General features: G+C 41.3%; 1 protein-coding gene across 1 annotated transcript; it reads left to right on the forward strand.

The window, feature by feature from the left end:
* Positions 1–2900: 2900 nt before the first annotated feature.
* Positions 2901–16745, forward strand: cavin4a (caveolae associated protein 4a). Its single transcript, XM_067529192.1, has 2 exons — positions 2901–3578; positions 14057–16745. The coding sequence occupies exons 1-2, from the start codon at positions 3171–3173 to the stop codon at positions 14654–14656; spliced, it is 1008 nt and encodes a 335-aa protein (XP_067385293.1). The 5' UTR covers positions 2901–3170; the 3' UTR covers positions 14657–16745.
* The last annotated feature ends 6450 nt before the right edge of the window (positions 16746–23195 follow it).

Here is a 23195-nt window from a genome sequence, read left to right on the forward strand (position 1 = left end):
GGCTGACAATATCTGGGGGCTGTCAGGAATGTTTTTAAGAGGACCCCTTTAACACGGACGCAAACAAGGTGTTGGTTGTAGAACAATTTCATCTTTATATGACCAACGCAGCAATTTCGCTTTTAACAGACCCTGATGAAGGCTGTAGGCCAAAACGCCTTGGTCATATAAAAAGTGCTTTTAGTTCGTGTCCCCATGTCTGCGCACTTTAACGGCAGGTGGGATTGTGCCAGAGGTTCCTTTTTCAGTTGGACAGAAACACTAAGCACGGCAACAAGCGCTATGATGTCCATTTAAAAAAAAGTCTTCACAACTGACCCAATGTGCTTCTGCAACCTGTTGTAATTGCTGTGCACACAGATAACATTCGATACGAACTGTAATAACTTAATAACATTAAACAATATAATTTTAGCCTTAATCAGCTTAGTTTTAGTTGGCTAACTCGCATCAACTACATTGATATTGATACACTTACATTCTCGTGACAGAGTCCTCAGTGCAGACAGATGAATGACAGATTTGTTTTTGTGTGGGTTTTTTTTCCGCACATGTTAATCTCACCTTTTGAAGCGTTGCTGTTTGGTTTTAACATCCATCGCTACAGTTCGATTAAAATTAAAATGATAAAGGAGCTTAAAATGCCTTAATGGGTAAAGCATCAGGCTGGGATGCAGGAGTCTGCAGGATCAAATCCCAGCCTACCCACCAGGTGTGTCCTTGAGTGAGACACTGGGTGCCCCCTGTGGAGTTGGGTTCAATGCCGAGCCTGAATGTCATCTAAACGTTTACATGTGCTCAATAATGACCATGGCAATACGTCAGCATACGTACTGTAATGCTGTAGACATGAGAAAAGTCACTGACCATAGCAGCTTAATTCCTATTCAAATGGGACTTAGGACAAAAACATTTACTCTGGGAGGCAAAATTAATATGGCTGAGGATCCTGCGTAGATTCAAAATGGGTGAACATATACACAAATTAACACTTCTAACCATCATCTTGACAGCGCTGACCTTTGCGAGTAAAGACTTAGTCAAAATGATTAAAAATGAACACGGTATTTGTTCATGATGCAGCATTCTTCCATTCCACCCTGTCAGATGTGATGATTTGCAGCTATTGATTTATCAGTTCTTCAGCTTTCAGAGTGGTTAGACAACAGCGACCCTCTATATATTATTTTACACATATTTTATCTCTTCATTTTGCAGTTTGTTGTCCATTAAGCAGATTGTGAGTTACAAAAAATAGTACTCATGTCAGCCCCGGGTTATAGAGCCTGTGGGACTTTACAACTTAAAAACAAAGTCAGATGAGGATGAATATGGCTTTTGGTGCCTGTTATCATTATATATCCCCACTCACCTGCCAAAGCGGCAAAGGCGTCATTAATTGACCTGGTCCTTGCCAGCACGAGGGCAGAGGTCACTGCCTCTCTACATAAAACTAAACCACCATTTTTACGTTTCTGCCAGGGGCGGGGCCTCAGGCGGCCTGGGGTAAATATAGAATTATGGGGGGAAGGGCAGAAGCAGCTGCTGGCTTCAGTCAAATAGATTATGCCACAGGTCAGCTCCAAGCTATGAGATCATGATTCAACATTCATTCAATAAAAGTCTGAGGTCTGAAGTGTTGTCCTCAGGGAGAGAAAAAGCCAGGGTTGAAATGCAGATTATTTCTAATTAGCAGCTATTGAACATGATAAGAAGAAGAAGGAACAAGACAAAACCCAGTAACTTCATCAATAAGACATGACCTTTAATCTGTTTCACCGTTAAATATAGGTTGTTTCAACTTAAAAACCTGAGAGCCTTCAATTTAAAAGTCAACAATCATCTAACAACTAAATGTTACGTTGGTTGAATAATGTCCATGTTGTGTATTGTCTCAGTTTGGTTTATTCACGTTCGTTAGTTTATTAACTAACGAGTTGGGCAAGTTGTCAGCGCCTGATATTTAAACCTCCTTCGGTTTAAATTATTCAACATTCTCAGTGGTTCTGTAAACTTTTAAAAACATATAAAACTTCATTATGTTAAGTTAATTTAAAATATATTAGCAGATTCCACGTTCCTGAATGAATCAGAATCAGAATTTGGACCCTTTAGTTGGGTGGCTTAGGGTTACACCATAAGACGGAGTGATTAGGGCAATGGAAAACCATTAATCAAGGAGTTAAGACACTGCTTTGACGACTTCCAGCCAAAGTTAACACTTCATCTTGCCGGTGGGAAGTCCCTCTTTTATTGACGCTAACAACAGCATGTAGCATCAGCTAATATCAACCCATCTTACTGTTTCCAAAAGAAAGGAAACTAAGAAGTTAGACACAAAAATTGACTGAGGGACAGTGAAGTGGACATGGGGTTAATTAAAAGGGAAGTAAAGTGAAGTGGATCAAATTGTCGTCATTACAAAAACACTGTATCTGAATTAAAGATCCGAATAATTCCTTTCGTGCAGATGCGTGCGACACACCCCACAGTCTGAGATTGTCAGTTGTCTCCATAAAGAGCTTCAGATCGCAGTCTGTTCGGCCCAGGGGAAATTTAAAAGGGCAGAGCTGCAATGTTTAATCCCCCAAAAAACATTCCAGTGCTGTGTCATCAGAGCAGACAACTGCACCTTCTCTCTAACTGTCAATGCAGAGCTGCAGAACGACTCCTAAGCTGCTGCTGATGTACATGTTTCGCAGCTGCTCGTGTGAACATATGAACAAATACTGGAAAATTGTGAATCAGTGTAGGTGGGTCTAAAAGTAAAACTGGACTTGGACTGGGAGTTCCAACGTCCCCACCTATGCGTGTTCTTAAAATGTCAAAGTGTCGCCTTACAAAGTTTTTATTTTTAGTTTAGGGGGTTTCGTGTGAGCATTGCTGCTCCCTCTGAGGTTATCGCCTGGCCCACATCCCGAGGAGGGATGAATTCAGGTTCCCTTTGGAACCTAAAGCCTTTTTTAAAGGCGGTAGGTGGAGTTTCCTCTTTCTCTTGTTCCCAGACCTGAGTTTGGGTCACAGTGGTTGGGTGTTGCCACTCTCTGGTCTCACTGCTGGTAACCCCCAACGGTCCCGGTCCCCTTCCTCAGAATTAGATCAAAAATCTGCAACTTTTAGGCAAAGTTTGCATAACTCTAAAGCAAAAGACTCATCATTAAAACACTGCAATGGATCAGCACAAGTATCGCACGGCAGGCGGCCAGGAGAAGCTGGAAATTATTGGGGTGGAGGACGAGGCTGGGAACCCTATCAGTGCCCTGACCATCCTGTCCCTGCTAGAGCGGGTGGCCGGTATCATCGATAACGTCCAGTCCAGCCAGCAACGCATGGAGGAACGTCAGTTAGAGCTGGAGAATAACATTAAGACCATCCAGGGTGATGTCTTCAAGCTGGCCAAGGACCACACCGACACCAGCGGTACAGTGGAGAAGCTCCTGCAGAAGACCCGCAAAGTCAGCGCCAATGTCAAGGAGGTCCGGACACGCGTCGAGAAGCAAAACGTCCGAGTCAAGAAGGTTGAATCCACGCAGGATGAGCTGCTCACCCGCAACAAGTTCCGGGTCGTCATCTTTCAGGTAAGCAAAGGTTTGGTTGAAAGTGAAAATGAAAATGCGAGTTGTTATTTCCGGGTTTTGAAGAACATTCTACATCAAAGAGTTGACATGTGTTTTCAATCCTTAGAAGAAAAAAATAAACGCAATCTAAAGTATTTATGAAAATATAAATTTATTATGCAATCACAGCAATTCGGCTGGCTGACTTACAATTTAACTTATTCCAGTTTAAGTCATGAGCGCTTAAGAAAAAAACACGCTGTGAAATAAGGCTCCGAAATTTTGATAAGCAACATAAAATCAGATAGATCAGCTCGTCGTTTCCGAATGAACTAGAGAGGATGTGTTTCTGGTCCTGTATTTTTATTTTTCAAGATGCTTGTGAATTCACATTTACTGTAAGAAGTTAAACAGCTTTGAACGAGATACAGGGCATAGACATAATGGGATGAGGGGTCACAAGCTGAAAAGGCGGCTTTTCTCAAACACATTTGGACTGATACTGTTAATCTGGGTCATTATTTGCTGGTGCTAGCTAACAGTATGGATTATGGAACAAGCTAACTGGGCACAGACCCAAGTTCCCAGCATAATGTGATTACTAATAATTCTTGTTCTATTAAACAGCTCCAAAAGCACAAAGCATTCAAAGAAATGCAAAACAAGCTAATAAAAAAAACTACATTTCTTTTACTACAAACAGAATTTAAACTCAAGACACAAAAAGTACACGTGTACGATTTACCACAAAAATAGATAGATGGAAAAAAACTAGAAAGAGAAGAAAAAGATGCAAAAACAACTCAAACGTGATGCAAAACTCGCGAAACAAGATGCAAAATGAAAAAACAAACAAACAGACAACACAACTGCAAAAAGAAGCGAAACATGACGAAAAAGGAAAATGATTATAAAAAAGATCTAAAATACGACAGCGATTCAGTCTGGGAGTCTTCACATAGTAATAATACTTGGAATTGGAACATCACCCAGCAGTTAGCAAAGTGTAGCTACAAAGCTGTTGAGGAAGAGCAGTGGTGAACGTAGGGACATTCACCACTGCGACCGCGAGGGGTTAAAAACTTATTTCTGGTCACATAAGTCGTACTTTTGAACAGTTCCAATAGTGTGATTCAGACTAATTTTCCCCAGAACAGCAGGACTGGATGACTTTTACAACTTTGCAAACTAATTTAATGCATTAAATCAATGACGAATTGTTTGAAATATTTTATATCCAGTAGCATTTAGCTCTATAAAATATCATCGTGTGGCTGCTAATAAACAATAACCAATACATCACTTAAACGTATTTTGGCAAAATCAGTATTGCTGCTGGTGAAAAACAAACACTCAGTTCCAGCTTGTTCACATATTCGATAGCTAGTTAACTCGTTCATTTGCTGGATGGTACATGGTGAAAACCAGATGTGATAATTCCAGCTGATTTGAACTTCTTACCTTGGAAGAACACACAGCTCAATAGTGCCAACTATTTTAAAGTCTGCATGGTCTGTCGTTATGGGGAAAAAATGTCCTTAAGGGGTCTATGAAGATGTCATCACTGTCTTTCTGAATCCACTCTGCTTTGTCGAGCTGTGCAAAAATACAGAAAGCTCTGATGTGCTTCAACACCTTAAAACAAACCTAAAGATAAAGAAACAGTTACTGGATATTGAGGTTACGCGGAGCCACTCTGGTTTATCAGATCCAGGGTCGTGTCCAGGTTTCCATTTACAAGGAACTGAAGCACAATTAAGTTAAGCACTAAAAATAAAGTCGATTCATTCCCTCGGGCACTAAAAACTCTGTGCCAAGCAGCGAGATCTTAACTCAAATTAAGGCTGAGTCAATTCATTAAGAGGTGGATGCAGGGAGAGGCCGAGCACGGGTGTGAGAAAATTGAGGACTCTTGAGTCTTTAACTCTGGCAATTTATAAGAAAAGCTCCCTTTGTTCATCCAGTGCGCAGATGACCACATTTAGATCAGGTAAAACACCTTAAAACATGATGATTCACTTTCCTGTTTTATGTTCACAGAACATAATTATTTGGCCGCTCAACAAAAAACCCACAAGCCTTTAAAAATCAACATTTGCATGAACAAACCTTCCTGTTGAGACTTTTTTTTTTTTTTTTTTAGCAAGAACAGTTGAAATATAGGCCAAGTGAGGTGTCTTGTCTCCAACAGACACATGATACATCCTTTAAAATCGCACGGAGAGGGAGAATACTTTGAGGCACTTGTGCTGATTGAGGAGACTGTCAGTGTAAAGAGATGAGCAGACTTTATAATAGCACTAAATTGGGCTGCCGTGGGATTTTCTTTGAAAGCAGCTGGTCAGATGAGTCAGAAAAAGACATTTCTTTAAACTCAGAGGACTTTTAATGGTGATCAAAGACACTGCACTTCGCTCTGGGCTGCAACAGTGCAGCTTTGGTCGGACGAGGGGAGAGGAAGTGCCAAGATTTTTAGCTGAAGCCAGATTGTGGCGTGGCCTTAGGCATTGCTCGTTTTTGTCCTAAATTACAAATCTACTACATCGCTTGACAGTTTTTCTTGTCAACTTTCAAGGTGACCAAACCTCGTCTGGACTCCATGTTTAGGTGTTCATCTTTCGTTCAGTTAAAGTTTCTTCTCAATTGGATACTGATCAGACACTAATCTTGAAGATGGATGGTTAAGATTTGTCCCTACATTCAGCTCTGCACATATACATTCAAGGCTCAGCATTAAATGGAGATCCTGCCCTTGTTAACAACCAGAGTTCAGAATAGTAACCGGAGCACTGTGTGCAACTAACAGCTGCTGTGGATCCGTGACAGAAAGTCCTATTCTGGGATGAGGCAGCATTCTGCCTTTCTGTGCCAGCAGGGACACACTATAAACTGCTGTCAACCAGAATCAGGCTCTGTGGTTTCACATGGGGGTTCAATGAGAGTGAGAGACCGTGGTGTCGACCATGATGACCCGTTGCCGCTGCATGGACCACCTCTAAAACACGTCGAACAAAAGATAAAAATTCAATAAAACTAGTGAAGTTAATGCAAACATATATGAGACAAGTTTGTCACTTGAGGGGTGCGGCCTGTGGTATCTGGCACCAGGACCTCTGGTCTTGTAAGTTGGAATTGGAGACAAAGGAGTTCAGATTTCTTCCAACACATTCCCAAAAACTTGTTGGTGGTTTGTCCCTAGTCACCACTGCTAAACCGGAAGCCCCCCCAAGCCTTGCCAAGATGCTGCAACCCAGACGTACAGTATGAGCGTAATGATTGGTGTGCATGGACGAGTTTCAGGGTGACACCTACAGTACAAGGGACAGGGGTCTGGGAGGTCAGGTCAGGCCTCTTAAGGATACTTCTTTTGTGCAAGAGCTCAGTGTAATGACGCAAAATGAGTCATGAGTCAGTCAACGCCATGGAACTGGCAAAAACGAATGCACATAATGGTGAAAATCAAACATCTAAAAATAGAGTTTTAGGAATCAAAACTCGAATAAAAAACCCTCTAAACTTTGAAATTACATTTAAAATTACTACAGACTAAAAGCGACGGGTTTCTCCCCTGTGTGGCGAGGGAGCCATGTTCTAACAACCTGTCCATGGGTTTACGTAACGTTGTGGATTGAGTGACACATATTAAATTGCTGCTTATTTCCACACCCAGCAGTCACAGAACAATCGAACCGAAATACCTTCAATGATTCGCTCGCTTTTAGCTGAGATTTCCATCTACCAACTCCGGACAGAAAAATCTGACTCTTTAGCTGCTAAATGCAGCACTTTCTTCACTAGCTCACACTGTGTCTGTCTGCGGTTTGGTGCTGAGCAGGTACTGTGGCTTTTCAGAGCTCATTTGATGAAAATAGCTGCCTGCTGCTGGAGGCACAGAGACCAATCCAGACAGAAATAGGAAGTTAAAATAGTTTAGAAAGCTCCTGTGTGAGACTGCAGCACTCTGTGTTTTTCACATCACACACAGTCGCTTGATGCAAAAGAAAGGAAAACGTATGATTTTTGATCTCAGGTCATCTGGTCAGTGGCTGTCACGTCATGTCCAAAGATCAATTCGAATCTGATCATTGGTTTAATATTCAAAGTTTAATGGTCAGTTTGAATTTAAAATTAGCTAAACTAGATTATCGGTCTATTGCGTGACTTGTTAACCTTTTGGGTAACACAGATAATCAATAGATAATTACAACACAAAAGATCTGAGAAGTAGCACAGATGGCATTAAGCCACGAATGATGTGGAAATTAAAATTGGAAATTAAAATGGATGGAGAAGCTTGACGTAGCTGTACATAACATTATGGAACTCAGTAAAAGACCTGATGTCAGAAGTGTTGGATGGTGTCTTTATTGTTTTGGATGGAGCAGTGCTAACAGATCCCCCTGGTTTAAGCATTTATGCTAAGCTAAGCTAACAACCTGAGCTCCAAATTATCAGGTGGTGACAAACACGTTTTAAAATGATTATAAATGTTGCCTGGACGGCACATTTCCTCCTACAAACTTTCATACAAATGTGATGTTGTATGTATTTACACCGCCTTTTTACTGCCCCGGGGCCGAGTATGGAATTCAGCAATGCGTGTTTAAGCATTTCTTTCTTTGCTTCTCTGTAAAATGAGTCCAGGTTTTGTTCGGCCTGGTCCTGGGTGGTTCTCTTTGTCCTGTCTGCAGAGGAGACAGTCGCAGTGTTGAGTTCCCTCATGACTGATGCGCTGTCGGTTATTCTGAGGCCTCCGTTCATCTCCTAATATAGAGCTTCAGCTGCGGCCATTTACCAGGAAGCAACAAGCGGTTTGTCAGAGACAGCCGTCGCCAGTGGCTGAATAATGAAGGCCGGGACACTGGACAGTAATAAGAAAAAGATAAATAGCTGCTGGTTTATACCCAGGGCCACTCTGCCTCAGCTGTTGTTCACACAACACTGGACATTAAAGGACAACGTGGAATTTTAGAGGAGCTAATGTGTTTTAGTTTGGGCAATGTGACAAGTTATGACTAAAAGTGTCTGCAGGCGTAAACACAATTAAAACAAGAGGTCACCCAGCTAACATTGCTATAACATTATATCACATCCCTCCTCTTTATAATTTCAGTTGCAAGGACATCATGTTGAAGTATTGGATTTTCCAGACATTTTTCTGGAAAAGTTACTTAGTTTTAGGAATTTTTAAAGCGTTACCAAGAAATGTCACCAACAAAACACACTTGTTTTTGTTTTACAGTAATATAGCAAAATTGGGCAGCTGTAGCTCAGTTGGTAAGGCAGTTGTCCGCCCACCGCGTGGTCAGTGGTTCGATTCCGGGTCCTGGCTACATGTCGAAGTGTCCTTGGGCAAGACACTGAACCCCAAGTTGCTCCCGGTGGGTCAGGTGAGCACCGTGCATGGCAGCCACCGCCCCCCGCCATCGGCGTGTGAGTGTGTATGGGTGAATGAGAAGCTACATTGTAAAGCGCTTTGGATAAACCCGCTGTAAGCTGCCATTTCGTAAACTAAGTTGCGTTTGATTAGCGTTAACGTTTCCCTTGAGAATTTCGTCGGCGGCTCTCAGCAAACACAGTTTGCTTAATTATCAGCTGCGCCTAAAAAACTCAAAAGGGCAAAATTGCATGGCTTACATGCTCGGAGCTCATTTGATTATGTAAAGCGAGTTATAAATCACTGAGAAGCCACAGCGCCACTGCGATGTGATCAGTATTGGGCTTAGAGGAAAAAGTTGTTTCACACAACAATATTATGTTTGGCCACCAAAGAAACCCAGTAAACTTAGTTAAACCACCTCTTTCAAGTTGGTTGTGAATATCTTCAATCAATGAAAAGTAATTACATACTGCAACACTTCATTGGAACATCCTCAAAGCTTTTCAATAAACTCCATTATGTCCACAACACAGCCACCGTGTCTACTTTACCTTCACCGGCTCTTCATTTACCTCCGCACGCATTTTAAGCTCCTCCTCATTACCTACAATGTCCTCCACCACAGATCCCCCTCCTCCCTCTCCAATCTCCTTCACCGTAGCCCCCCAGCATGAAACTGCTGCTCGGCGGACTCAGGCCTCATTTTCTATCCCCGTAGTGCACCAAGCACCAAAACTGTTGTGACAGGACTTTCTGTCTGTTACCTTTTTAAAGGTTGTAACTTCTGCAGTCACACAACGCTGTGTGTTCATTTAGTGTGTTCTGGAATTATATATTTGTAAATGTTTTTCAGTTTTTCCAGTTTTCTAGATATAACAGTGTTATCCAGATCCGTCCAATCTGAGACTAGATTCATTCTCACTCATGCATATCTCAACCACCTGAGTGATGAATGTGTATGTGTCTGTATATATTGTTTTTCTGCTTTGTGATTTCTATTTCTCACTCTCAAATTTGATTTGCTGGGAGTGTGGAACTTTTGGTCTTGAACCTGAACTGTTTCTACTCACATGTTTCTTTTTGTTTGTATATGATAAAGGATTAAAACAAATAATTGCAGAAGTTCCACTACTCTTAGTAAAACAGAAAATTTCTGCATCTTCTGCATTAATCAGCCTCCTTCCCGTCTTTATTGTCATCAGCCCCTGATTATTTTCACCTGCTCCCCTGTCCTTTTAAACCCGGCTTTCCCCCTCTTCCCCCCCATTTAAACCCGGCTTTCCCACTGTTCCCCCCCGTTTGAACCCGGCTTTCCTCCCTGTTCCCCCCCGTTTGAACCCGGCTTTCCCCCCTGTAATGTAGTAGTTACCTTTCCTGCATGTGTTTTCCTGCTCTCCTTTTGGATTGATTTTCAGTTTTGTTCACCCCCCCAGTTCCTTACAATAAACCCACTTAATATTAAAACCTCCTCTTGCCGGCTCCTTACTCGGGTCATCTGATACTAAATATGTGACAGACTTATTAACATTTGGGCAACAGATACAGTGGTAGTGGTATTGGTGAAGACGTGTTTCCAAAATCTCCGGTGACTCAGACTACTTGAACAGCCTAACAGCAGTGCAGAGATTTTCTCTTCTAAAGGTGTTTGAATTAAATTGCACCCTCATTCCCTGTCATTTCATGAGACTTTAAAAAGTTGGCAACTCTTTACTTTACAGCTTAGTAATAACACAGAAATAGCGGGGTAATATTTCTGGAATGACATGGTAAATTAGAGGTAATATGTAGGTTAAAACTAAATAATATGAAGTCATATCTCTCATAGAACAACATAAAAAGCGATACGCTTTTAGTATTAGTAAGTGGAAAGTAAGACGGAGGCCCTGAGGTAAATTTAAGTGTAACAATTATGTTTATAACACTTTTTGGATTTTGCTGATCTGTTTCATCTCTATTACACAAAATATACCACCAGTCTTTAAAGGCAGTTACTGTAGCTTGTGTTTGGTTTTCACATTGTTACCAGTGTGTTTTTGACCTACTGCTAAGTAGATGTAGCCTTGGTTTGTGTTTACAAGGTATTATCTGGTAATTACCATTATATTACTCAATTAATTTTTTAATCAGCATAATAACCCTGTTACATTATTATAACAGAAATATTACTCCTTATTACCTTGTCATTACTAAAGATTTAAGTTGTTATCACAATCTAATTACCTCACCATTACTTTGTTAATTCAGAGCTACTACGAAAATGTTTAATAATCTAGTTTAATACTATCCTGCAAGCACTTGCTCATAATATTTATACTGGAGACAAAGTTGCCACAAAAAATTGAAAATTTAAAACCATTGTGACACTTTTATACATTCATGGTTTTTAAATTATTATTAAAGATTTAAAAGGAGGATTTATTTATTTATTTTTGGTTGTAGTGTTCTTAACTAGTTCAATGTGGAGTTTTCAATCCTTATTGAAATTATTATCCTTATGATTTAAACTAGTTGCCGTCCGCTGAGTGTGACCGATGCTCTACTTAGTATGTGCCTTAACATAATTATGGCTTAGTGTTTGGAAAATGTCTCTGCTGTCACTGCTGATGGTTGTGGTGTCAAGCTCGGCAGCGGGGTCTGAACCCCCACCCTCCTCTCTCCTCCACACCCACCCGAGGTTATTATTACAAGCCTTGACCCACATTCTGCGTCGTTGTAATTACTATGTCGTTCACAGTGTCTGGACGTGCTGTGATGACTCTGCCCTGATTAATGTGTGTGATCGCTGCAGGTGGCCACAGCTTAATTAGGATTAATTGGCTGTCACATTCAAAGTCACCTGTAGGGCGCAGCAGGTGGAGGAGGCCTGAAAGTAAGTTTCTCCAGCAGCGGGTTCGTTCATGTTGGTCATCAAGAAGCATCAGGAAACATACGACAGCCATATATCTATACAAGTATTATTAATAATATAAAATAAGGGTTTGAAAAAGGGAAAAGGAGGAAACAGGTAGTATATACTGAAGAGGGGTCATGGAAACAGAAGAATTTGTTAAATTACCTCAATCAGTGTGTTAATGATATAAACACACAATTTAAAACATAGAATATAATAATAAAGTTATGATTTTTACCCAAATGTACGGGCCAAGTTTGGCCAATTTCAAAAACATGTTTGGTTTTTATATCATTTTTGTTCTTTTGTACAATAAGATAACAAATAAAAGTTGATTTTGCCTCTGGGGCTGGCTATTTTAGCATTACCACCTGTGGGGAATGGGCATCTGACCCACTGACTTAGAACAAGAGATCATCAGATCAGATCCTGTTCTCATTAATATTGTGCTTAATTTTCTGCTCAGCAATGGAGATGATTTAAAGTGTAGTGAAGTAAAATGCTTGAAAATAAATACACAAACAAAATACTCCAAAAAGGACAAGTACACAAAAACATTGAGTAAAAGGAAAGTTGAATTTTAACTATAGTCAGCACAAATTAAATGAGAGTCTTGATTGACTTTTAAATCAAGATGTTTTGTTAAAATTGTTTTATGATTGGGGTTCTGCAGATACTGAGCCTGATCTAATAGTTATCACTATCCATTCTATTCGATTCATATGTGTGTGACACACGCAAGCTGTATCCTACTTAATCTGACGCACCATATTTTCAGAAGCTACTAGATCCAAATACCCCAGATGCTGGTTCAAAAATATCGCCCAAATTAGTGAAGGGGTTTGAATAAACAATGTGACTTGTGCAGTCGACATCAGGTGATCCCCTGGAGTGAAGTCGTTTCACTTCATTAGCTTTTTGGAATTACGGAAACGCTCAGTCCACGTGTAGTTGTAACGCAGTGTTATGGAGTTGGATCCTTTCTCTATGAGAGCCACAAATGCCCGAACTGACTTTAGTTCATCCTTAGTTTTTTAGCTGGGCCAAAGTGGGTCCATTAACACTGGTGTTGTTGTTATTTCTGCTTGTCTTGAGTTACAGGTGTTGTTCATTTCCCAGCAGCTTCCTGTCTGAATGAGTCTCAGTTACTGCTCCTGGTTAAAAATAGAAAAACTCGATCTCTTGAAAATGCCAGTGTGTCCGAGGCGAGAGGGTGCAGGTCAGCTCTGACTGAGTTTTCCCCAAAGGAATATCGTCTTTTGTATCTGAGCTTCGGTCATCTCAAGGAGTGTGCTTGATCCCCAAAGGAGAGTAGGGATAGTTGTGAAATGGATATCAGTTTCATTTCTGTGTGTATAGTGTGGGGCTTTTGCCATCAGATACCTCAGGCGCCATTTTATGAACCAATCAGTAATAGATCAATCAACAAACTGCAGATTTACAGTCAAAATCAACAAACTGCAGATTTACATTTATATGGAGTCATATCCTTTTATCCAAAACAATTTGTAAACTATCCTCCAACTTTAAATTAGTCCTCCAAATTTACACCCAAAGACGGCGTTTGTATACATAACCTCTTATTCAAATCAGTGAATTGTTTTTCATTAGAAAAGAGGTAAAACCACTTCACTAAGTAACCACTACAGGTGCCAGATCGGCAGATTTGAAATGGAGACGTCTTGTGGGTAAATGCTCTACCACTGACCTATGACCCCAGACAAATTAGCTCTGATTCTCCGATCAAATAAGCCTTGATGTTGTTCAGAGAAACTGAATGAGAAAAACTGGTAACTGATACGTTATTGATCCCTACAGGGAAAATGTTGAACAGCTGCATGATAATGCTAATATGTGGGTTTCAGTGTCTTGTCCAGGGACACTTTGGACAGGTGAAACTGCAGAGAACCAAACCAGCAATCCTTAGTTTTCTTGACAGCTCTATACGTCTGTGATAACGTTTAGCTAATTCAAGAATTACAAACGGGCAACATTGCATTGCAACATTTGTACATTAGCCTCAATGGCTTAATGTAGCCACAGATTTAAAAGAGAGAGTTAATAAAACGTGATGTCACATCACAGTATATGTCAGTGTCATACTGCCTGACCTTGGACAAAAGTCTTTTCAAAAGGTCATTTCTCTCTGGACCAGTCTTATTTTCTTCTCTCTTTTTGAACTGGTGACAATATATGCTAAAAATGCTGTCCTATCTGTTTTCTCTTTAGGGTGAGACAGAGGTCCCATCAGTCGCCGTCACCAAGTCCCCAAAAGGGCCAGGCCTGGAAGGCCTGGAGATCGAGCCTGACTCCTACGATGTCCCGGCCGACCTCTCCTCCGACGAGGAATATCTTAGTGTAGAGGAGGCTGACCCCTCGCGAACCGCTCGCCTCAAGAAATCAGTCGTGAAGAGCACAGAGACCCTGAAGGCTGCCTTTTCCAAGGAGAACATGAGCAAAACCAAAGACAGCCTGGGCACCAAGTTCCACAACCTGGGCGAGAAGGTCATGCCGCCCGAGAGGAGAGAGAAGATGCACCAGGCCGGGGAGCGGCTAAAGCAGTCCGGCGAGCGACTGAAGGAGAACATCACTAAGAAAGCTCCAAATAAAGAGACCTTCCGCATCAAGCTAAAAAAGGAGAGAGCTGTCGCCGAGGGCCAGGAGGGGGCCGAGGCCGATCCCGAGCTCCACATCCAGATCAAGCCCGAGGACCCACAGGTGGCCGCGCCAGGGGTCACCTACACAGAGGTTGCCATGGACACCAAGAGGGAGGGGCCCATAGAGGAGGCGAGCGCCAAATGGATAGTAGAAGAGGATTACAGGAAGTAGATCAATAGACAGCACTGACATGATGAGGAGGCTGGACATTTATGCCCAGGGTTTAGATAGAAGGTCTGTGATTGGTTGTCATCGATGATGTGAATGTATTAAATCATTTAAAATTCTTACGACTGGTGTTGGTAGTGACGCCAAACATTAAAATATGCACTGATTATTTACTAAATCTGCTAATTCAAGTGAAGCCATGAATGCGAGAATCTTTATTGGTGAAAACAAACTCAAGTTTAGGGTTTTAGAGAAACCCCCTGAGAACCAGTCACTAAAGAGACTGTTTGATAGGTTTGACTAAGTGTATTGCAATTAGTACCCGAGGTCAAAGAAGTTTTTTCGCACATGATGGCTAGAAGAAAAGAATATATGGCAAATGTTTGACTAAACTTTGAGAAGGAATGAGGAATGTTGATGTGGAGTTTGTGTCTTGATCTTTTACTTGGATATACATGTAAGGTTGTACATACTACCCAAAGCAGGGAGGTGAAATTGGTTCGTGAAGGCCTCAGCTGGTCTCTGAGAAGCCTGGTGAGAAAAGAAAATTGCACGGATCAATGTCAGACTGGTTTCTGTGCACAAAATAGTAGAAACACGAGGGAGATGAAGTTGCAGTTATCTTTGTGGTGCTAGAAAGAGGCACCGGCGAACACTTTAAAGCTGCACTATGCAAAGAGATTTGATTTTGGCCCCTTCATTACCAAAAGAAAAATCAATACGGCAACATCAGTAGAAGGAGATAAATCATGCTGCATTCATGGGATAAAAACTCAAATAAAAAGTCTAGAGATATTGTGGCATGACAGGAGGTGAAGAGGAAATAAGCAAACAAGGTAACTTTGCAAGGACATGCAGTTTATGTGTCTTTAAATTTGGACGAGCCTCAAACATTGCAAATATACTAATATCATCAGTCATGCTTCAGCTCCAGAATAAAGCTATGCAGTGTTTAAAACATTCAAGCTTCACTGTCGCATCAGATCCATTCAGCCTCATGTTTGTTACCTTTTGAATCTCTACGAGAAAGAAATTGCTGCCAAGTAAAAGAAAATGTATAAAATCTTTGCTCAGTGCAGCTGTAAGTTTGACTAAAGTAATGATAAAACTAAAAAACACTTTGCATGAACCTTATAGTTACCCAAGTCCCATTAAATGGTAGTGATGCAAAGCTCGTCTTGTTTGACATATTAAAAACAATATAGACATTAGAAAGATTATAAATATTAAACTATAAGTGAATGTAGTGGATTCAAGGCTGCTGCAGACATGTTAGTGGATATATATATATATATATTTTTGTGTGTGTGTGTGTTTGTTTTTTCAATTTTGCTGCTTGATATTCATAGTTTGTTTTGAAGTTCTGCGAGTTAATGCTCCTGGAGTTACCAGTGAGATCACAGCTACATTGGTAAGACTGTAGCTCACTTGGGAAAGGCAGTCGTCGGTCCCCAGTCCCGGCTACACTGTGTGTCAAAGTCCCTCTGGGCAAGACACTGAACCCCTAACAGGCCATTCCCCTCCCCGGCTGTGCAGTGCCAGTCAGAAGAAATTGGGGAGGGTGGTGTCACGAAGAGCATCCGGCGTAAAACCAGCCAAATCAACATGCGTCCAATGATGCGGCCCTGAACTCATGGGATGAGCCCAAACGACAAAAAAACCCCAAACAAAACCGTTTTTTAAAGCTTCAGTTCTCTGATGCCCTTAATATTTTCAGTAGAACCTTTGCTTGCACACTGTAGTGCTGTGATTATACATAAGTGCAATGTCCTAATGTGAAAACCCACTTCATGTATAGCTTTAAACTTCTCTTTTATGTTGTAACTTTTTTGATTTATGTCCTTGTATGCTGCTAGTTAGTGAGTCTTTGCAGGAGATTGATATGACTTTTTTATTTTTTTTTCCTTCTCATCTTACACAGTTATTGTTTAGTTTTTAGTAACAGCTCAGTATCTTTTTACGTTTTTGGTTTTCACTTGTTCATTTCAAATCAGCTGAGTAAACTCATGTATTGCTGTTGTGGCCTGTTCTGTGTACACAGCACCACATCATTGTTTTGTTTTTGTATGAATAAATGGTTTTGTGAAGCCTCTAGGAGCAAAACCACCTCATTGTGTTGCTCGAGGGCACGTTGGGACAGAATGTTAGGTCTGCGACTCAAAAACAGGCTAATTTGCAGGCTTTACTCTTACATCCTTTATGAAGAATAAGAACTAAATTACTGAAAGGAGACATGTTCCATTGACTCCAAACGGTTAAAGCAATGTATAATATGAACTTTTTGGACCTAAATCAATCAATTTTATGGGCAAATAATCAATGAATTTAGTGCTTTCATGCAAATGTTTGTGTAGTGTTTTTATTATATTATATATAGTGTAAATTATATATTATCAATTTCGAATGTCTAATTCTGAATTAGCTGCTATATAACAATGCATGTGCTTCATCAGCCAACTCTGCTCTGCCAACTTGCATGTTCTGCGAAAGGGAGCTGACTACAAATGCAAATAATCCTCACTGGCAATTAGCAGAATGCCGCCTGGTGCGTAAAGCAGCCGTCACGGGGCCAGAACATGAGCCATAGTTAGGGTGTTGTGATCCGGCTCTTCTGACAGTTTGTTGACATTGATGTCAGTAAGGATGCTACAGGCAAATAATGTGTTTCAGGTGGTCAAGCTTTTTGATGTGACATCACTATTAATTTCATCTTTATTAAGGGACATTAAGTTATAGCGGGGCTCATTAGTTTTTCTTAATTAAAACTTTTACAAATTGATGTTTATTTAAAAATAAATCAAACTATTGAGACAAAAAACCTCCACACATGCAATTTTTCTTAGATATCTATCTCGTGTCAAATAGGTTCAACCTCCCATTTTTGTCAAAGGGTATTTTTTAACCATAATCTGAAACTTTACAGAGCCTCAGATCATCCGTCCTCTCTGTCTCTATCTTCCACTGATCTCATCTGTCTGCAGCTCAGATTAAATCACTAACTGGATGTTGGCTCAAGCAAAGCACATTCACTCAACTGAGTCAGCAGAGTCCCTCCCGCAGACTCACCTCTCTGCCGGCGTCGGCCTCTAAATGAATTGCCAATCATTCTGCTCCTCTCTGGAGGGAATTTACAGTTCAACTCTGTCTCTGTGTGGCCAGAGGTCATAGCAGTCGTTTGTCAAGTGTGAATTTATAGGCCCTAAAACAAAGAGCGAGCCCATTTTTCCTTCAAGAATCCAATCAAACCAATCAGCGGCAAGAAAAACTACAGTAGCTGCAACCGAGAAGTGTCCTCTGCTCCAGAGCTTTGTTTTGAAAGGAAACATGCATAATTTCATAAATGACATGAACAGTTCTCATTACGTGTCGCTTCACTGTTTACTGGCAGTATTTATGCTTCAGGTTCTCAAAGTTGGGCAGACACTCTTGTACACTGTGATAACTCACTGTGGGGGTCTGGCCCGGCCCAGCTCCCTCGACGTGCAGGCCCATATCACATTTTGTGAACAGACAAAAACATGTGACTTTGAGCCTTTCGACTTGAAACAGTCTTTTTGGCGGTTTTACGGCAGCAAACATAGAGCTTTTAAACGCATACATATTGTCGAAAAAACAGATTAAGTAGTATGATTTTGCTCATGGATGGATTATAAAACCGCCCATTGTCCCGAGAAGCAAGGGGACCTGCGTGCTAGAGCCTCTGAAGTCACCGTTTATATTGCTCGTTTGAAAGAGTTCAGTCATAAGACACAGTTACCCTAACGTGATGCGAAACACTACTAAAAAAAGATTGTAATAATTATGAAAAATGAAGCAGAACCTCTTTAAAATTTGCAGACGCAAAACATCAAAAAATAGACAGAAAGTGAGGGACACACAATTAACATAATTACCACAAACGAACTCAAAACATCCTTAAAGAAAGTGCGGGGGGCTCTTCTCATAATCTGTCCACGATTACACTGAATACATACTGCGTACTAGTGCACTTCATTTTCTTGTTCTTGCACACACAGAAATCACCAGGTTTTCTTCCTGGTAAACAGACAGGAGGGAGCTTTCACTAAATGTCTGTCCTGTCCGGACGTCCTCATTGAATGTGATTAGGAATCTGTGAGCTTGTGTAAATGAGCTGCAGACTCCACTCTGCAGGTTGTCAGCTGCTCCGTCTAATTTCAGCGCTGCTGCTTTTTATAACCTTGGCAAACTTGGAAAATGGCACTGCTGCCGCCTGCACCTCTTGCCATAAATTTTGGTCATCGCCGGCGGGCACCTGTGCGTCACCGTTACCAGGTTGTCACGGCAACCGTACCCATCAAAGCTTCAGGGGAGTGTGGCAAAATTGAGTTAATTAATTTACCACCATTCAGGCAGTTGTGGGATTTGGAGCCACACGATAACTGTGTTCCTGTGCAGCCCTGACCGAAAAACATGAACCACAGCCAAGAAACATAATTTTGATTTATTTCAGATGTTATGAGAGAGGCAGAGAGAAAGAGATAGAGACGCCACTCTGGAGGGACTGCATTCAGCTCCATCTGTTTGTTATGCATTAGCTGAGCACAATTGAGCTCTTCAAGCAATCTATTGAAGAGAAACGGCCTTGGGTGATTCAAGCACAGAGATGGGAAGAAGCAGTGCCGTTTGCTGATCCATGGCTCCATTAAAACCTTTTTATGTTGAACACTTCTTCTGAGCCAGAACTTGAATAGCCTGCAGATAATTACTGATGAGTCTCTCTGAGATTGACTTGTCAAATTTTGTCCTTTCAGCAGTGTGACATGCACTGACGCCGTCGCAGGTTTACAGAAGAGCAGGGGTGAATGTTGGGAGCTGTCCTGCATACAGGACTTTCTCTTTTATTTCACATCATCTGTCACCTGAAAAGCCAAAGTCTCTTCCGGCAAAAAACCCACAGAAGAAGAGCCAACCAGCTGACCAAAGAACGGGTCAAAGTACGGAAGACAACTGAGTGAGACAGTACAAAAAATGCATTTCTGCAGCACCAACAAGCGTCAGCATTAGAATCACATTTATATCAGTAATTTGCAACAGAAATATACCCACGCTGACTCAAGTGATGCCACTTAACATTTATCAGATTTCACACAGCTCCCCCTGGAGGCTCTATGCAGCTTTTTTTCACATGAAGCAGTACTTTCACAGGAAACACATACTGAGCGAGAAAACCACTGGAGTACAACTTTAACGTAAGGAGGAAACACAGTTTCTAGGGTGCAAAATGTTTATACTCAACAGAACTGTTTGCTCACATCAAATTAGTTTTTTCAGAATCTGCTTAATGCAACTACGGCTTGAAAAAATACTTAACTTCACTTAGAGGTTCCAATATTTTTGAGAGCCACATGGGTATGATGCAGCCCTTTTTTCTGACCAATGAGCAACTTGTTTCACAATCGACATATACGTGTCATTGTGAAGGATCAGTAGTCAGTCAGGAGGCCCAAGGCGCTGAGCCTCTGACATCACTGATCATATTTCCTTTTTGGTTGAGTTCGTTTAAAAGTCACAAAATGGCCACAACCGCCACAAAACAATCCAAAAAACACAAAAATGACATAACTATACAAAAGGTGCAATATTACCAAAATCTGGCCCATCATCCAAAATTAGACACAAAATAAGCAAAATCAAATTTCATAAAAGACACAAAATTTCAAAAAAAAATTACCATAATTTTCTTCTAAAAAGAGCAGCAATAAAGTGACTGCAGAGCAGAAAGGTAGAGCGTTGGTCCACCAATCTCGCAGCTGTCGGTTCAGTCCCCGGCTCCTCGGGTCACATGTCGAAGTGTCCTTGACCAAGACACTGAACCCCAACTTAGTTGCTCCCAGTTAGCATTGGTCAGCAGCAGCAGCTCCCAATTCGGTGTGTGAGTGTTTTGAGTGCCAATAGGTAGAAAAGCGCTATATAAGTGCAGAACATTTACCATGTCCTCATAGTCTGCACATGGTCAGTGTGCACACATTGGGTATTGACAAAGAAGCAAGACAGAGGTTGTGGCCTTTCATTTCTATCTAACAGTTACCAAAACGTTTGTGTAGCCTAAACCTAGTGTGTGGTTGTGCAATTAAACCTTTTTTGATCAAGACACTGACCTCCTTTCCTGCTCAGAAACGCCTCTAAACTGCAAGACGGTCGGAATCTTGTCAGTGTGCAGAAGGTTTGAATGGAGGTCTCAGTGCGTGGGATCTAATCGCTTTGCCTGTCAGTTTTCAGTGAACATAATGTCTCATCAAGCTGTGAAAAAGAGAGCGTTTTTCTTTCTGAAATGACAAATCCAGCGTTTGAAAGAACTGATACCTTCTGTTAGGAAAATTAGAGCTGACACGATGCCACAGGAAGTGGAATACTGATGAAGCGGTGAGCCATTCTCACACACCTGTGCTCGGAAAACAGCAGCTATTAACGTCATTATCTGGATTGTTTGGTTTTTCTTTTTAGATCTTTATCTCTGAAAACAGCGGCTGTGGGGACAAAAAAAAACCCCAAAAAACAGTCAATTCGTGGTCCAGACAGCTAAACAATGAGCTGAAACTCGTTTAATGCTCCATAAAGCTGCATATTCGGCTCAGATTTCTCTCTACTCCGACTCAAACTTTAGTTCTAAAGCACATAGACAGGTCTCCAGTCTATCACATTACACATGGGTATGAATATGCCAATAGTCCAGATAAACAGTACACAGAAGTGGGTTATATACAAAAACATATTGTATGCATTGGTCATTATCTCCTGATATGAGAAGGGTGTATACTGAGGTTACTGAGTGGTGGAGTTTCAGAACCGGTTTGTCATGGCCCGGATGCTCCTACGCCGCCTCCCAGAGGGCAGCAGGGCAATGCAAGAGCCTGTTGGCAGGGTGAGAGAAGTCCTTTCTGATGTCGTGTGCTCTCCCGAGACAACGCTTCCTGCAAAAGTCCTCAATCTTTGGAAGTGATGCTCTCTCGATCTTATCTTATCAGCTTGATGTGATTTCACAGCTTGACCCCAGCTAAAGATCAGCTCTAATTAAAGTCTTATAAACAATGTGGTCGCTAACTCAAGAGAAGTGCAGGTAGTGTACAGTGGTTTAATTAGAGCTTTGTTGATGGAAATAGGAGGCTGATGCAGAAAACACCAAACACTTAAACCAGACAGGAAATGTAATAAAAGAACCAAAACAAAACAAGGAGCTAAAAGAGGCTAAAGAGATGGTGACAGTGCTGTGTGGGTTCATAAACATGAAGCACGTCTTTCCCATCATATGGTCATTTGACTTATTTCTAATATTTAAAAAAAACTATCATTCAGTTTTATGTTAGGTAGATGAAGGTAGAGTTTAGGGTCAACAAATGCTTGAGAGAAGAACAGATGAATCACCATCAACCATGTATGTGATATGATATGCACTTTACATAAATCCGTGTTACCGTGACAGGCAGATAACCACCCACTTGATTTAATGCAGCACGGCAGGAACAGCATCACCTATCACCCCTTTTAGAAAACATCCTGTAAAATAATAAGTCAGATAGCGTTATTTTGTGAGCAGAAAGGCATAAATAGCCTTTCTGAATAACACCCAGAGGGCTGATAAGCTACCTGCTCACCCTCAGGCGAGGCCCACCAGCAACCACCGCTCATTACTGCCTCGCTCAGGTTGCGCCGTGGATCCACTTCTGCCTCTCCTCCCAATTACCTCTCCATCGAGCGCTGGCAAGTCAAGAAAAGGAGGCCAGGCCACAGGTTGACACACTGTCTGGCTGCCCCGAGCGTGTAATTACACCAGAACAGAGAGGAAGCCAAGTTTCTTTTCTCCACAGGCTGTGTAAAGACTCTGATCTGGTTTGTAGGTGACTGCATGGGATTCATTAGCAGCTGCTGCAGCACCTTTCGAGGTGCAGCAGTGTCGGTGTAATGGTTGACAATCACAGGTGATACTAGTCAAATTAGCAATGAACCAAATGACTCACTGGCCTTGAGCGTCATCTCTGCTTGTGAATACACTCGTGAACTTTTCTTTTTTTTTTTTTTAACCTTCTACGCTTTCTCCTATAAATGTAATTTTGTAAAGCTTTACACAAAAACTAACAGCTAATCTAGCTCCATCAAAACATCTGCGAAGCCTTCTGCTTTACATGTGGTTTCTCTCAGTACAAAGACCAAAGTCCTCAGTGAATGCAGTGGTGAAAGAAAAAGTCCATAAATAATTGATTCAGTAAACTGCTAAAACTTGATGCTGACAGGTGGTTACACATAATCATATGTGCACCCGCATTTTCTCGTTTGTAGAAATGTTTTGAATAAAACCATCAGTGTATAATAAAACCATCATGTGGTAGAAATGTTGGGGCTGATTGGCGGAATCTCTTGCAGCACTTGCAGTTTACAATCTGACAGCAATATTTATCTTTCAAAAGGGATTTTAAGTTATGTTTAAAACCCTGCAGAAGATCTAAATCACCACTGCTGTGTCAGATCACGATTTTTTGAAGTGCTTCATGCAGCAACACCAACAGGCAATTCTGGCTAATGCACC

This window comes from Channa argus, chromosome 14 (assembly GCF_033026475.1).
Source record: "Channa argus isolate prfri chromosome 14, Channa argus male v1.0, whole genome shotgun sequence".
NCBI lineage: Eukaryota > Metazoa > Chordata > Actinopteri > Anabantiformes > Channidae > Channa > Channa argus.